The sequence below is a fragment of the Lepisma saccharinum genome, chromosome 6 (assembly GCF_977018435.1).
Source record: "Lepisma saccharinum chromosome 6, izLepSacc3.1, whole genome shotgun sequence".
Lineage (NCBI taxonomy): Eukaryota > Metazoa > Arthropoda > Insecta > Zygentoma > Lepismatidae > Lepisma > Lepisma saccharinum.
In genome coordinates this window covers 80433143-80447638 of record NC_139234.1, presented here as the reverse complement: position 1 = coordinate 80447638, position 14496 = coordinate 80433143, and the positions used below count along the sequence as shown (strand labels likewise).

At 36.2% G+C, this 14496-nt stretch overlaps 1 protein-coding gene across 9 annotated transcripts in view; it reads right to left on the bottom strand.

Moving 5' to 3' along the window:
• rdgB (retinal degeneration B) overlaps window positions 1–14496 on the bottom strand; it is a 336815-nt gene that overhangs the window by 121362 nt on the left and 200957 nt on the right. For all 9 annotated transcript variants that reach the window (XM_083124208.1, XM_083124209.1, XM_083124211.1 and 6 more), the window contains 3 exons: window positions 13708–13847; window positions 12713–12830; window positions 9215–9778 (listed from right to left, as the gene is read on the bottom strand). In XM_083124208.1, the coding sequence (XP_082980334.1) occupies window positions 9215–9778; window positions 12713–12830; window positions 13708–13847 (822 nt within the window). The remainder of the gene's footprint in view (window positions 1–9214; window positions 9779–12712; window positions 12831–13707; window positions 13848–14496) is intronic.

The window sequence follows — 14496 nt, the reverse complement described above, 5'->3', positions numbered from 1 at the left end:
GCAGGGCCTCATCTGGCCTGCCACTACTTTTTCTATGTGGCTCGCCTTAGCACTTAAAAATATCTACTCTAATTTTTAGGTATTAACTGTACTTTAAGTCAAATTTATCATAGCCTGCAATTAATCCTAATCATTCCAGTTGTTAATGGCCTTTCACACAAAAGTAAGTTTGAGAAGTCCTGCCATAAATTGTCACTTTTTCACTTTGCCCATTACTCTTCCCAAAACCCATCAAGTGTTGCACATGTGCTACGCCAGTCACAAAGTACAAATTAAAATGATAAACTCACTACACTTGAAATTATGATACTGTGAAAATTCCCAATCTTTTCCCCTCTCTCTCTAAATTGACATTCTTGGACCAAACAACCCAAAACCAACCCTCCAGCTCTGATCACCCAATACCACCTCCACATTACGAAAATCAGACATACCCTCCACTCCCTCCTTCCCATCCTACACAGTGATCTGACACCAGGGACATCTCTCGGGATAAACCTAGGGTCGTCTTCCGTCGCCCCCCTAACCTGAAGAACATCTTGGTCCAAAACACTCCCACCCCTTCCACACCACCCCTGCCAGCTCACAGGTGCAAGACCTGCCCCATACTTATCACCTCCCCCACCCTTCAGATCCCCACCACGGCAGGTGAGTTCACCCTCCACCCCAAGGGCAGCACTCATCCAACCTCATCTGCCAAATCTGCAGCAACTTCTACCTGGGCGAAACCTCCACCCCCTTGAACCCTAGGATCAATAAACATCGCTCCTCCACCCAAAACTTTAATTTCACAGTTGCCATCCACACCAACAGCCATAACACCATCTTCAACAACTGTTTCCGTGTCGCCATAATCCATCTTTTACCTCCCCCCTCCCACTCAGACACATCTTTCCGCAGGCAATAGGAAAGCGCCTATATATCAGGCATGCATGCCAATATACCCCCGGAACTCAACCTAGCCAACCAATAACTCTCCCCTCTTCCCTGAAACCACCCACCCTATGCAGTAAACACTGGTTAAAGTACCTTTCTTTTGTTTCTTCTAACTTTCTCTGGCAACATTGTACCAACGCTTCAGTTAGTATTCTGTGCTTCTACACTTCGTGAATCTGTGCGCCTCTTTCTTCTCCAATGAAAATGTGACCTGGCTCACAAAATATCAACGTTTTTCTTTTCCTGTGGTAAGTGTTTACTGTCTCCTTTATCATTTGTTTATATATATATATACATTCTGATATGATTCAGTAATTAATTTACAGAAATTTTACACATGGAATAAATGCAGAAAACCCAGTGTAAATATCACTTTTGCCATGTTATAAATAATCACAGCAAGGGTTGAATGACTTTTGAAACACACTGTAGTTGAAATAGATGAAGTACAGGAACTTTGCTTTATGAGTGGTATCTGACTACACTGTATTCTAGTTTGTAACAATAGCTGGTAACATCTTACAGAATGTTACAAAATTCACAACCCTAACTTTCATTGAGAATAACTTGAAAACTGTACATGATATTTACACAGTCTCTCTTGCATCTCAAAACCTCATTCTATAGCACATATTTTAATACCAGTAACTCTTTCCTCTCCTCCCCGAAACTACCCACCCACCTTACAGTAAACACTGGCTAGAGTATTTCGTGTTTCCTTTCAACTGTTTCTGGCAACACTGACCGTAGAGACGCTACGGTCAGTATTCTGTGCCTCTACTCAAAGTGTCGTCGATCTTTTATCTACCTTCTTGAAAATGCGACTCAGATCGCGAAATATTGAATTATTTCTATTCGTGTGGTAAGTGTTTACTGTCTCCTTCATTATTTGTGTATATATATATATATATATATATATATATATATATATATATATATATATATATATATATATATATATATATATATCAAAGAAGGTAAAAGGAAACACTCACCGGACAGTAGAAAAATTCAAAATTTTCGCTAATTTCATAGCATCATCAGTGTGAGGAGAAATAGACGGAACCGGAAGTTTGGGCCCTGCAGAGTTGCCAGGTCCCCATCGAAGAAGAAGCGGTGTGTAGAACAGAAAAAACACTGTTTCGTCACCAGGCTCGTCGTAAACTGTGAGTGTGTAGGATGAGTTCGGAGGGGGGGCAGGAGGGTGGGTGAGGGTGGCATTACTGGGTGGCCTTGTTCAGGCCAGGAGGAGTGGTTGCACTCATGGCGGATATATAGGCCCTCTCCCATCTTTTGCGAACAGAGGTGTTGGCTGGTTGGGGTAGGAGATGGATGATCGATACCCGGAAGCAGTCGTTGAAACTGATGTTGTGGTGGTTGGTGTGGATGGCGACAGTGAAGTCCAGGTTGTGGGTGGAGGAGCGGTGGTTATTGATGCGGAGGTTGAGGGCCGTTGATGTTTCCCCCAGGTAAAAATCACCACAGATGTTGCAGGTGAGGATGTAGATAAGGTTTGAGGCATGGCAGGTCCCTTTGGGATGGAGGGTAAATTTGCCAGTGGCCGTGTGCACCTGGAGGGTGTGAGAAGTGATGAGGATGGGGCAGGTCTTGCACCTGGGGCGGTTGCATTTATGGGCAGGGGGGGTGTTGGATGTGTGGTGAAGGAGTGTTGTGGACCAGGATGTTTTAGAGGTTGGGGGGGCGTTTGAAAACCACTCTGGGTTTGTCATTTCTCACACCCTCCAGGTGCACACGGCCACTGGCAAATTTACCCTCCATCCCAAAGGGACCTGCCATGCCTCAAACCTTATCTACATCCTCACCTGCAACATCTGTGGTGATTTTTACCTGGGGGAAACATCAACGGCCCTCAACCTCCGCATCAATAACCACCGCTCCTCCACCCACAACCTGGACTTCACTGTCGCCATCCACACCAACCACCACAACATCAGTTTCAACGACTGCTTCCGGGTAGCGATCATCCATCTCCTACCCCAACCAGCCAACACCTCTGTTCGCAAAAGATGGGAGAGGGCCTATATATCCGCCATGAGTGCAACCACTCCTCCTGGCCTGAACAAGGCCACCCAGTAATGCCACCCTCACCCACCCTCCCGCCCCCCCTCCCAACTCATCCTACGACGAGCCTGGTGACGAAACAGTGTTTTTTCTGTTCTACGCACCGCTTCTTCTTCGATGGGGACCTGGCAACTCTGCAGGGCCCCAACTTCCGGTTCCGTCTATTTCTCCTCACACCGATGATGCTATGAAATTAGCGAAAATTTTGAATTTTTCAACTGTCCGGTGAGTGTTTCCTTTTACCTTCTTTTTTTTTTTACCTGATTTTTACTTAGCCCTTTTGGCCCTCCTTGCTTTTATCCATTATATATATATAAGCTTATAGTATACAGGAAGCTCCAGAAATTAATGAGGAAAGTCAGAGATAATTTTTCCAAGAATACTAATTTTGGGGGAGAAGAGAGATGATTTGTTTTCCATGTCATAATTCAAAGTTTTGTAACTGATGCCATGCTAAAGTGGTTTGCAAATAATAGCTGTAACAAGAACAAACACTGCAAACAGTAGCTATAAATTTTGCCATCTTTCTTGTGGCTCCCAACCTAAATCCAAATGCAGCATCACTGTCGTAATCAACCCAAAATTTTAACTAAGAAGAATAAATTTCACACAATCTTAACTTCTGGGTTGTAAGCTCCAGAATATGAAGTTTTCAAGTGCACGCCTTTCAAATATACTGTACATAAAAGAATTTCCAGATAACTGTTTATCAGAGACAGGAAATTCTTTGGTGACATGGTGGGGGATGTCAACAATCGGGTGGGGGGGGAGAAAGCTGAGATGATGGAGGGTAGTTGGATTAAGACACATATTCAGAAGGTTGCAAGCTCAAAATTGAATGCCCAAGGCAACTATCTTAAAATGTATGGTTAACGTTGTGGATATATATAATAAAATATGTGGTTGCTGCAAATGTCCTAAATTTGTATCAGAGAAACCGTTATAAGATAAAAAACATTGTGCATGTAATACACAAACCAATCAAATAATTTTTCAAATAATTCAAATTAAGTGGCAGTACAATAATTATTCCCTAAACCTAAGGATGGGACAAATTAATCACTACTCTTCTTGTATCGTCCAATATAGGGACGTTGGTGTATCAGTTCAACAGTAAAATTACCAATAATTTTCCGATTTGAATATATATTTCTATATCTATACACATCTGTAAATAGCCTGTAATATAGTAACAAATTCTGAGATAAGAGGTCTCACTTATTTTGTGAAAACAAATTCTTTGACTTTTCCATGTATTTTTAAATTCATTTTGTAATTTAATATACAGGAATAGAAGTATTCACTTATTTGTGAAACTGGTTTTCAAGAATGTTTGCAATGTTTTAACCCTTTGTACACTATTGCATATATAAAACTCAACAATTGATTATATTATGGTCTGTTGTAATTTTATTATAATTACACTGAAACATAATTTGTTTATTTTAACCTACTTCTTGCATTGTTCAGATGTTATTAAGTTGTTTCTGTGCATCTTTAATGGTTAACAACAGTGCACGGTAAGAAACAATGGTTGGTTGTGTTTATTTTTTTATTTATTATTTGAAAGCACCATCTTTATATTAACTTTGTCAGTTGTCACATTCTTTTAACAAAAACACGTTTCAGGTGATACTTATGTTGTATGTAATATAAGCCTGATAGCATTGTTGTAAATGTTCTAAAAGGGCATCCACATGATCATGTACAAAGGTTCTCTGCAGTCATAAATTAAAATAAGCTGATATTCAGGAAAAAATGGAATTAAACTGCAAATCTTGCAGTGACGGATGTACAGTCACGGACATTTCTGGGTTGTTAAACCTCATTGACTTTCTATGGAATTATTACAACCTGGAAGTGTCCGTGACTGTACATGTGAAGTTGTGTTTGTGTGGTGAGGTAATGTAGTGTTTGTGGGGGTTAATTCCATCATTTTTGCACATATAAAAGAGATAATTGGATATGGGAAAAGTTCATACAAATAAAGTCCTTGGGCTTTGGTCTAGGGCTACCAGATGTTCTCTTTATTTTCCAGATAGATCCTTCACTTTAGACTTATATCTGGCATCCAGAAACTTGGAAAACATTCTAAATGTCCTACATTTTGGGCATCAAGTAATTCGCATGAAGAAAATTCATTTTTCAATGGAGAAAGAGAAAAATAGGGGAAATTTTTTAGAAAAATGATTGAGGAAAGCTCATTCCTTGGATTAATTGGTTCATTACTTTGAAACTAGCAGTACATGCATTCATTACTTGGATCTAAGAAAAAAATAATAATTCCCAATTTGCTGGGAATTCCCAAAATCAGTTTCGCGGAAAAAGTGAGTATTAGTTTCTCTGTATTTATCCCAATTCGAACTGCAGGAAATTATTTCCTGATTTTAACAGTCAAATGGTTGTGCATTAAAAGTGCTTAATTTGCAAACTTATCTTGGCAATGTAATGGTTACAAACCAGTAAACAACAAAGCTTGCCAAACAATAGGACAAGTTCCTGAGTGAATGGTGGAACTGCAACCGAAATTAATACTATATCAAAAAAAACAGTTTTTCAGAAAACTGAGTAGTCTATTAATGGAAATGTTATCCTTAAAAACAATGCCTTTATATTCAAAATAACAATATCAAAATGTCAAAGTGGCAAACTCAATTGTCGATTCTATTCATGAAAATATTGAACCAGTACAATTATCAGAAATTTGATAAACCAGAATACCTCTACTGGCCAATATGAATATTGTAACAAATAAGCAAACCCATTCTTGCAAAATTTGAATACTAGCAATTGGTTTATTTAAAATTAGCTTCATGTATGAGTTGATACCATAATGATTTATTGAAATTAGAAACCCTTGAAGAAATTTTATTTTTATGAATGCTTTAATACTAATACTGAATAACACAGAATAATTTTGGATGAACAACAGTGCACTCAAAGTAACACACATGCAATAATAACTTATTAATTCACTATATTTTATAATTTACTGAATGAACATTTTATACTAAATTTTTTTTTCTTGTTCTAAATCTTAAATTCCTGAGAACACATCACGACCACTTCTAGAAAGACTTTGTCACTCTTAAAGCAAATTTCTTCTTAAAATGCATGGCAATAACTTAAGCCTCTCTGATTCCTACTCTTGCTACTTTTTGGTAGATCACCTAAATTGTCAAACATTGTAATTAGTAAATTAATATTTAATTACGTTAAAGATAGGAATAGATTTAAATTACAAATTGACAAATATGAATTTTCGATACTATTGATGAAGTAGCAACTCAATAGGAAATATAAAATATGTCATGACCATGGATATGATTTATTTCTTATTAAAAAAGCAGCATATTAGAAATCTATTTTACTAATAAACCTTGGCACATAAATTATAAACTGGCAGAACTGTGAAAGCAACTATGAACTAATTTTCATAATATTGGATTGGTAAAATTATCACCAATTTTATCAACACACTGATACGCCCTTCTGTTATAACTTTTATAGCAACTTAAAAAAAATCTAGATTATTTTATAATGCTTTTGTAAATATTAAGTTTTAAATTTTACATGCAAATCAAATAAATGAAGTATATTCAACATTGTCGAAAATAAATGACTAATGTAGGACTAAGCCGATACCACTTTGAACCTATACCGATACCAATACTCTTACCGATTCACACCGATAGAGATACCAATACTTGAAAATTCTAACAATTAAAATTTGTTCAAAATAATTATCAATATTGGTGTGTAAATATTCTTCTCCAAATATATGCATCAATTTACCAAGAAATTTGCTTTAGAATATTCAAGAATTGCATCAGAATATTCAAATAGATATTATGTAATCAGAAAATATAGTTTTTCATGCAAAATTGGTGCTAAATAAAAATAAAGTTTGAATTTGGCATAATTTCTAGGATAATTAAAATTAAAAGTATCGCGCGGCATTTTTGTGGATTCTGTGAAAGACCAATATGCTGGAAAAGTATCGGCTGGTGTCGGAGATGAATTGCAACCAATACTTTCCAATCCCAATACCATTGGTATCGATACATCGGCATCGGCTCACCCTAAAATGCCCTGACTATCCATGACCGTTTCAGCCTTAAACTGATTTCTATGACTTTTAGAGGTTTTCCAGGTCAGTGGGAACACTGTCTAATTTCCAAATACAACTACAATAGCCCTTAATTTGTCCCATCCCTAATTTGTACAGAATAAAACTTAATAAAAATGCTGGAACATAAGTCTCATCAGTAGCTGCATAAGCTGCCAAATTTTTGTTGTACACAACTAGGCAATTGAGACATGGCCATGAAAACAGGTGGCTGGGCAGAATTGCGCTGGTGCCACATGACGGAAAAGCAAAGCGAGAGCGGGACAAAAGTCGCTGGTTCCCGCACACTGTGTGGCAACGTCAAGAGGGCATTGTCTTGTCAGACTGACCTCTCTCCGGGGCAGTTTTGTGTCATCCCTGACCTTTCGAACAAATACTGTCAATTTGTATCACATGGATTACAAAAGACCAACTCTAGAACGAGATCTTTCATTCTCTTAAACCTCTGAATACACGGGGTTGTGTTTTGATGAGGTAGCAGCGTGAACTTCTCCTAACTGACTAATTTCATGGCAGTGCATTTAGATGTTTCAAGGATTAGATTTTTAGTAGAGTGCTGTACCGAGAGGTTTTTGCTCAAGTGCCAAAGAGTTTGCATGGATGATGCTAGATAGCATATGGAATTGAGAACTCTTTACTCACCATAACATCACGAGTGACTAACACTCAACCAGGGGAAACGAGTGGCATGCACTTGAAGCTCTGTAACTTTGTCTATGTGGATATTTTTTAAACATTAAACCAAAAAAAATGCTCCACAGAAACGTTCAGTTATGTGTAAAAATTACTAAAGTGTAAAACATGTTTGTATGAAGAAAAACAAACATGGATAAAGGACAACTCTGGAGTTGCTTGCAAAAGTTTTTCGGTGTGTATCAATTGTCTGTGTGGGTGTTATCAAACTCATAAAATTTCGATAAATGTTTATGCATTACAGATGATTTATGGAGTTAATTAAGGCATATTCATGAAAAAAGTATATATTTTTGAAATTACGAGGTGTACTGGCAACATTGGTCATGTCAGAACAGTACTAGGTGTGCCTAACATCTGGCAATGTTATTTAATTATATCCCAGTTGAAAGAAAAGATTTGAAATTTATCATACAAAAAAGATAGGTAGGTAAATATAAGAGAAATATAAGCATGTTTACAGTGTACATACTACATTTCCTTCTGTATAAGCATCACACCATCAGCATGGGCGTCAGCAGGGGGAGGGGGGGGTTGAACTGGTCGGTCGACCTCCCCCCCCCCTGGAAATTTCCATCTACTTTTTCAATTTATGGCAATTTATAAACGAAGCACTTTATTTCACCTCATTTTGCGTCGTTGTTTAAAAATGGTCTTGAGATACTGAATTTGGTACAAAACTTTAATAATTTGCAACACTGAAACACTGTTAATTTGTAACTTTCACACGTTCCGAAGCTTCTTATACTACTGTGTTTGCTGCTGCTACTGCTACTAATGTTAGAAGTAACTATTATGTAAACTTGGTTGTAAGAAGTACTATATTATCCATATAATAAAGTTATTGGATGCTAAAATAAACTAAACTAAAACTGCTACTACTGCTGCTGCCGCTACTAATACTAGTAATAATAATAATAATAATAATAATAATAATAATATAATGACAAAATAAAATACTGACAATGCAATAATTTAAAAAATGAACCCCTCCTTGACAAACTTCTGCATATGCCACTGGTCTGTATCACAATATTTTTGAGGGGTGGGGGTGTCCTCAACATCTTCGATTCGACCCCCCCTAGGAAAATTTCTGGCGACGCCCATGATCATCAGTACATAAATATGGAGAAACTAGTAATTATGGATAAATTAATAGAACAAAGGGAAAAAACAGTTTCGCGGATAAAGTGAGTACTAGTTTCTCCATATTTATCTACTACTGTGTATCACTTCTCCTAATTATGAATCAGTACATACATATATTTTTTTTTCTTTTCCTATCTTAGAGCCTAATAAACACCATTAAATGATTACCAGATTAAAATATGCAAGGAAACTAAACATAAAAATAAAAATGCAAAGCATACATACCTTGGCAATCAAAAAACTCTTCATCACTCCCAGAATCAGAATCCCTAACTATGCTCTCCATCCTCCAGTTGGCCATCTGGATATCGAAACTCTTGCCAGAACCTGACCCTGGAGAATGCAATGCAGCACGAGAATTGCTCCTTGACCACAACTTCCTGCGTCCATCCATATCGAGGGAATCGTCAGTTTTGTTCAAGTTCAAGTCACTTGGTTTATTCACAATAACTGGCACCTCTTGTTCCGTCGAAGCCGATGTCATATGAATCACTGGAACACTGTGGTCAGAGTCCACTTTCTTGCTTGTAGGAGGACTAGGCACGTCCTTGTCTGTCTTCTCGATGCTGCTCAAAGTGGCAGCTAGAGTCTTTGCGTCGTTCGGTGTGGAAACTCCATTCGAGAAACCATTGTCCGGCTCCTCCTCGTCAGCATCACAGCCCATCTTCCTCTTGAGAGCTTCCTGAGTTTGTCGTTCTATCCTTCTAATGTCATCCATTGTTAAACCAAACCACTCGTCCTGCCACGCCCAAGCCTGCCTGTGTGCTCTCAACATTGTCTTCCTTAAAGCTGAAAAAACAGAAACGTAAACTTAAGTCACCAAAACTAATTGCTGCTTACAATGTTGATGCACATCATCACACATTCTAGTGAATTAAAAAGTAACTATGAGCCATAATAATCAGTGGGCTGCACCACCTGATATAGACATATAAATATATTGGCATAAAAAAATAGGACAAAGTCACAACACATGCCTTACTATTGTTATGTTTCTCAAGTAACAAAAAGGGCCTCCCCGATGGCGCAGTGGTAGCGTCGTCGCCTTGTAATCAAGGCGTCCCGGGTTCGATACCCGGTGGAGGCACAAGTGGTTCGGATCCCACTTTAAACTGTAGGTCCAGTCCCGATTAGCCTTACTGTGCATAAAGTGGACTTAAAACAACATATCAATCAATCAATCAATCAAGTAACAAAAAGTGGTTGGCCCAATGGACCAAACGTAATGCTGTTGGGTAATGGTAATTTTGACAGTGTGTAGTTTTTATGTTGGGTCAACGTACTGAAAACTAAAGTATAGATAGTTTGTTTTATATACAGGTTATTCAAAAAGAATGGTACAAAAGTAAAATTAATTTATTTTTAAGTGAAAAGAGAAACAAAAGCAATTCTGGTGGGAAAGAAGAAAGGAAGGTTGTAAATTTACCTGGGCAATTACAAATGTTGGATATGAGCACCCTGGGCAACATGGCAGATGTCAAAATCATAATCCATTTCTTGCCAGACTTGTTCCAACATATCCTCGGTTACCAGTTCCACTGCATAAGAGATGCGCTGCTTTAAGTTATCCAGGTCCTGTGGTAATGGAGGAATGTACACAGTGTCTTTCACAAACCCCCATACGTCAATTACAACCACAGGCTATAAATTTACAACCTTCCTTTCTTCTTTCCCACCAGAATTGCTTTTGTATCTATTTTTTTTACTTAAAAATAAATTAACCTTACTTTTGTACCATTCTTTTTTAATAAGGCTGTGTATACTTTATTGTGAGGGCAAATATAAACTTTAGTGCAAATTATGTGTGTAAAATAAAAAAAATACACAGAACTTTCTTATTCATATGTTATCATTGTATTCAAAGGTACCTTCAAAGTGGTAGCACAAAACACTTTCTAGAGTGTACGTAGTTTTTCATCTTTCATGTAATTTACACTACACATAACATTGTTTATTTTATATGCATATGGATCATGAACCACCCTCACAAGATTATCTGTACGAATGTTCTTGTTCTTCTTCTAAACAGAGAAACCATAAGTAATTCCCAACACATCTTTCATAAATGATGGCTGACAAAGAACTAATGAGTGACTTCAAGTTAAGATTAGCTTCTACTTTCATTAACAAATTATATTTTCAGTATGTGCTGTGACTGAAATGATTGGAAAGAAACTATTTCACACATCATTTATATGAAGAAGGAATATGGCATAACTCAAAGAAGATGAAACATGATGACAAAGCCTCACAGGATTGGATGTAAAATGACCACCAAGGCCAAAAACTGATACCAGCACCCACACACATCATCATAGAGCAGCCAGTGCACCATCTGAATAATGAGGAGTGTCAGGATTTATTTTCATCTTTATATTTTACACTGCTTTTAACTTTCATTAATTTTATCTATGTTTTAAACTTGGACTTGTGTAATCCATTTTTTATTACTTTCTGAAAGGTTCAGAGAATACTTCTTTTTACTTCCCTCGTTTGTGTTTGTTAGCACAACATTATTATTAGGGCTTGGAAGTTGATGGAAAATCTTTTTTTTTTCTGAGCCTTGGAAACAATGGTAAACCTGATATCAGTCTGTTTCACTGCAGTTAGAACCGGAAAACATTACTTTTATTTTGCATTTTTTGTGTTTAGGTTATTTTTCTCCTTCCCCATTGTATCGTGAATTTGAAATACATTTGCTAGCATCACTTAAATATTTAAATTTCCTGAGATGGTCATTTTAGCAAGATCGCAATTAATCGAAAATACGATCAATGGAAAAGCACAATAATATTCTTAACTGAAATGTTTGGCAATGGATTAAATAATTATTTGTGCTAAATTTATTTTTCCACCAGTAAACTTAAAATACTTTGTGTGAAGCATACTTTGAGCTTCCCTTGCTAGCCTCTATTATCACTTTAATCTGCGGTTTTAAAGTAAAATTAGTCACACTATGTATAAAACAATATAATCTGATGTACACAAAACACAACTCTATTTTCAGATGCTGGCAGACTACTCTGAAAGAGACAACGGAATTTATGGAAAAACCTGGTGGTGTATTTTATGTAACCTTGAAGTAAAAATACAGAAAACTACATTAGCACTTAATTGTTCTTTTTTTTCTTTTCTTCAGTAGTTCAAATCACCAAACAATGAGTTATATCAAATTATTTAACTACTCTCTTGGAATTTATGAAAAAAAAAAAACAAAAAAAAACAAGCTTTCATTTTCAGAGCGAAAATTATTTTTAGGTCATTTTTTACCATTCTCAAATAATTTCAAGGTCATTCTATAGGTCATTTTTTGACATTTCTTAGGTCATCAACTTCCGAGCCCTTATACACGTACATTAATAAATAAATAAAGTATTTGAAGTTCCTGAAGGAGGTCATCATGTGAATGACTGAAACATTGATAGAAGAATATAATGACAGTATATAATGTATATAGTCCAAAATTTGACAACCTTTTGTGTAACATGTGTGGGGTAGGTACTGTGTGATCAAAAAAAATATTTTGAGTAAAATTTTAATTTCCGTAAAATAAGTTCTAACACTTATATAGACTACAATTCATTTCAGTCAATATAGAACTAATTAAATTATATCCTGCTCTAAGCACTAAAAATTAACTAAGTTATCCCTGTTGAAAAGGAAAAAAGCTCTTGTTTTGAATGATATAATACTACTTCTAGATCAATGAAAACTTTTACTTACCTACGTCATGTATAAATTTCTCTATTTTGCTTTGCATACCCCAATAGCGAAATTCCACTTTACACAACTTGTATGCACACATGAGGGATTTGCCATTTGGTAATGGCATATCTTTTCCCTGTAAAAATTAAGAAGGTGTTTATTATGGAGTTGCTGGAAAATACTTTTAAAACACTTAAACTGCTAAAATAAAAGCACTTCAATTTATCCTCAAATAAATAATTGCTTGCATTATTTAAATAAACAGTTAAGAAATTGAAAGGAACAGCTTCCTTCTCATTCAACACCAGTGTTACTTGACCCCTTCTGGCAATGTTTCCCTTGGGAAATTTTCTCCATCTGAACTGATGTACTACTAGTTAACTTCATAACTATTATCATCGACTTTTAACATATGCATCCATTTGCCAAGCCAGTTTAACATTAATTAAATAATTCAATGGACACTACATCCAACATTCAGGATTTTAATATTGGATCTAGTATTCAAGATTTCAGATAAGGGATCCAGAATTTGAGATCCAGATATTGAATTCAGGATTCGAGATTCAGATATTGAACACAGAATTCGAGATTCAGATATTTAAACTAGCATTTCAGATTCAGATATTGAATACAGGATTCGACATTCAGATATTTAAACTAGCATTTCAGATTCAGATATTGAATACAGGATTCGACATTCAGATATTGGATCCAGGAGTCAAGATTCAGATATTGGAACCAGGATTTCAGATTCAGATATTGGATCCAGGATTCAAGATTCAAATATTAGATCCAGGATTCGAGATTCAGATATTAGATCCACGATTCAAGATTCCTATATTGGATCCAGGATTCGAGATTCAGATATTGAATCCACGATTCAAAGTTCAGATACTGAATCTAAAATTTCAGATCCAGATATTGAATCTAGAATTAGAGATTTACATATTGAATCCAGTCCAGATATTAGATCCAGGATTTGGAACTTTTAAAAAAGGAGGAGCTCATACCTTGCATTCATTCCAGTAGTCGTCCAACCAAGATTCCGAAAGGGGACCCCGTTGTGTTTTCTGAGATACATAAAATTTTGGATCTTCATCCTTTATATAGTCAGCCCCATACAGTTGATCCTTCACAACATCTATAATATCTAAAATGAAATATTAGAAATATTCATTGACAATCAAATCTGCAAATGATGCTGTATTATGACTTATTCTGAAAAATATATTCCATTCACTATTTAATGCCATAGACAGTACATTCTCTCTTATTAGAAGTGATGCTGTTTCACAAAACATTTATTCAATATGAAGTCAAAAAGAACACATTCATCATACTGGTTTCATCTTTCACATGTGTTGGTCTGATTATGTAATAACAAGAAATTTGTGAATACTAATCCTTGCAATAAAAAATAATGTGTTGTGTATATTATTAATTATACTTTAAATGGTGAATAAAATTATGGTAGCATATTTAAAGCTGACACCACATGATAACATCATAATATAATAAAAGCTGCTCGGCCTTGGAAAGTCATAAGGTTGCTATCCTCTATTTCACTAAGTTTCCTTGACTTCTTCAGGGATAGGTTTTGGAATAGGAACACTGCAGCATTAAATGCAAGTACATGAAATTAGGCGGGTGGCAGAAGTTCGTGCTGTTGCCACGTTGGAGCAAAACCCTGTGTGTTTGGAGGTTTAAGAGAATGTAAGATCTTGTTGTAGAGTTGGTGTTTGTAATCCATGTGATACACTGACAGTATTTGCTCGAAAGGTCAGGGATGACAACTGTAT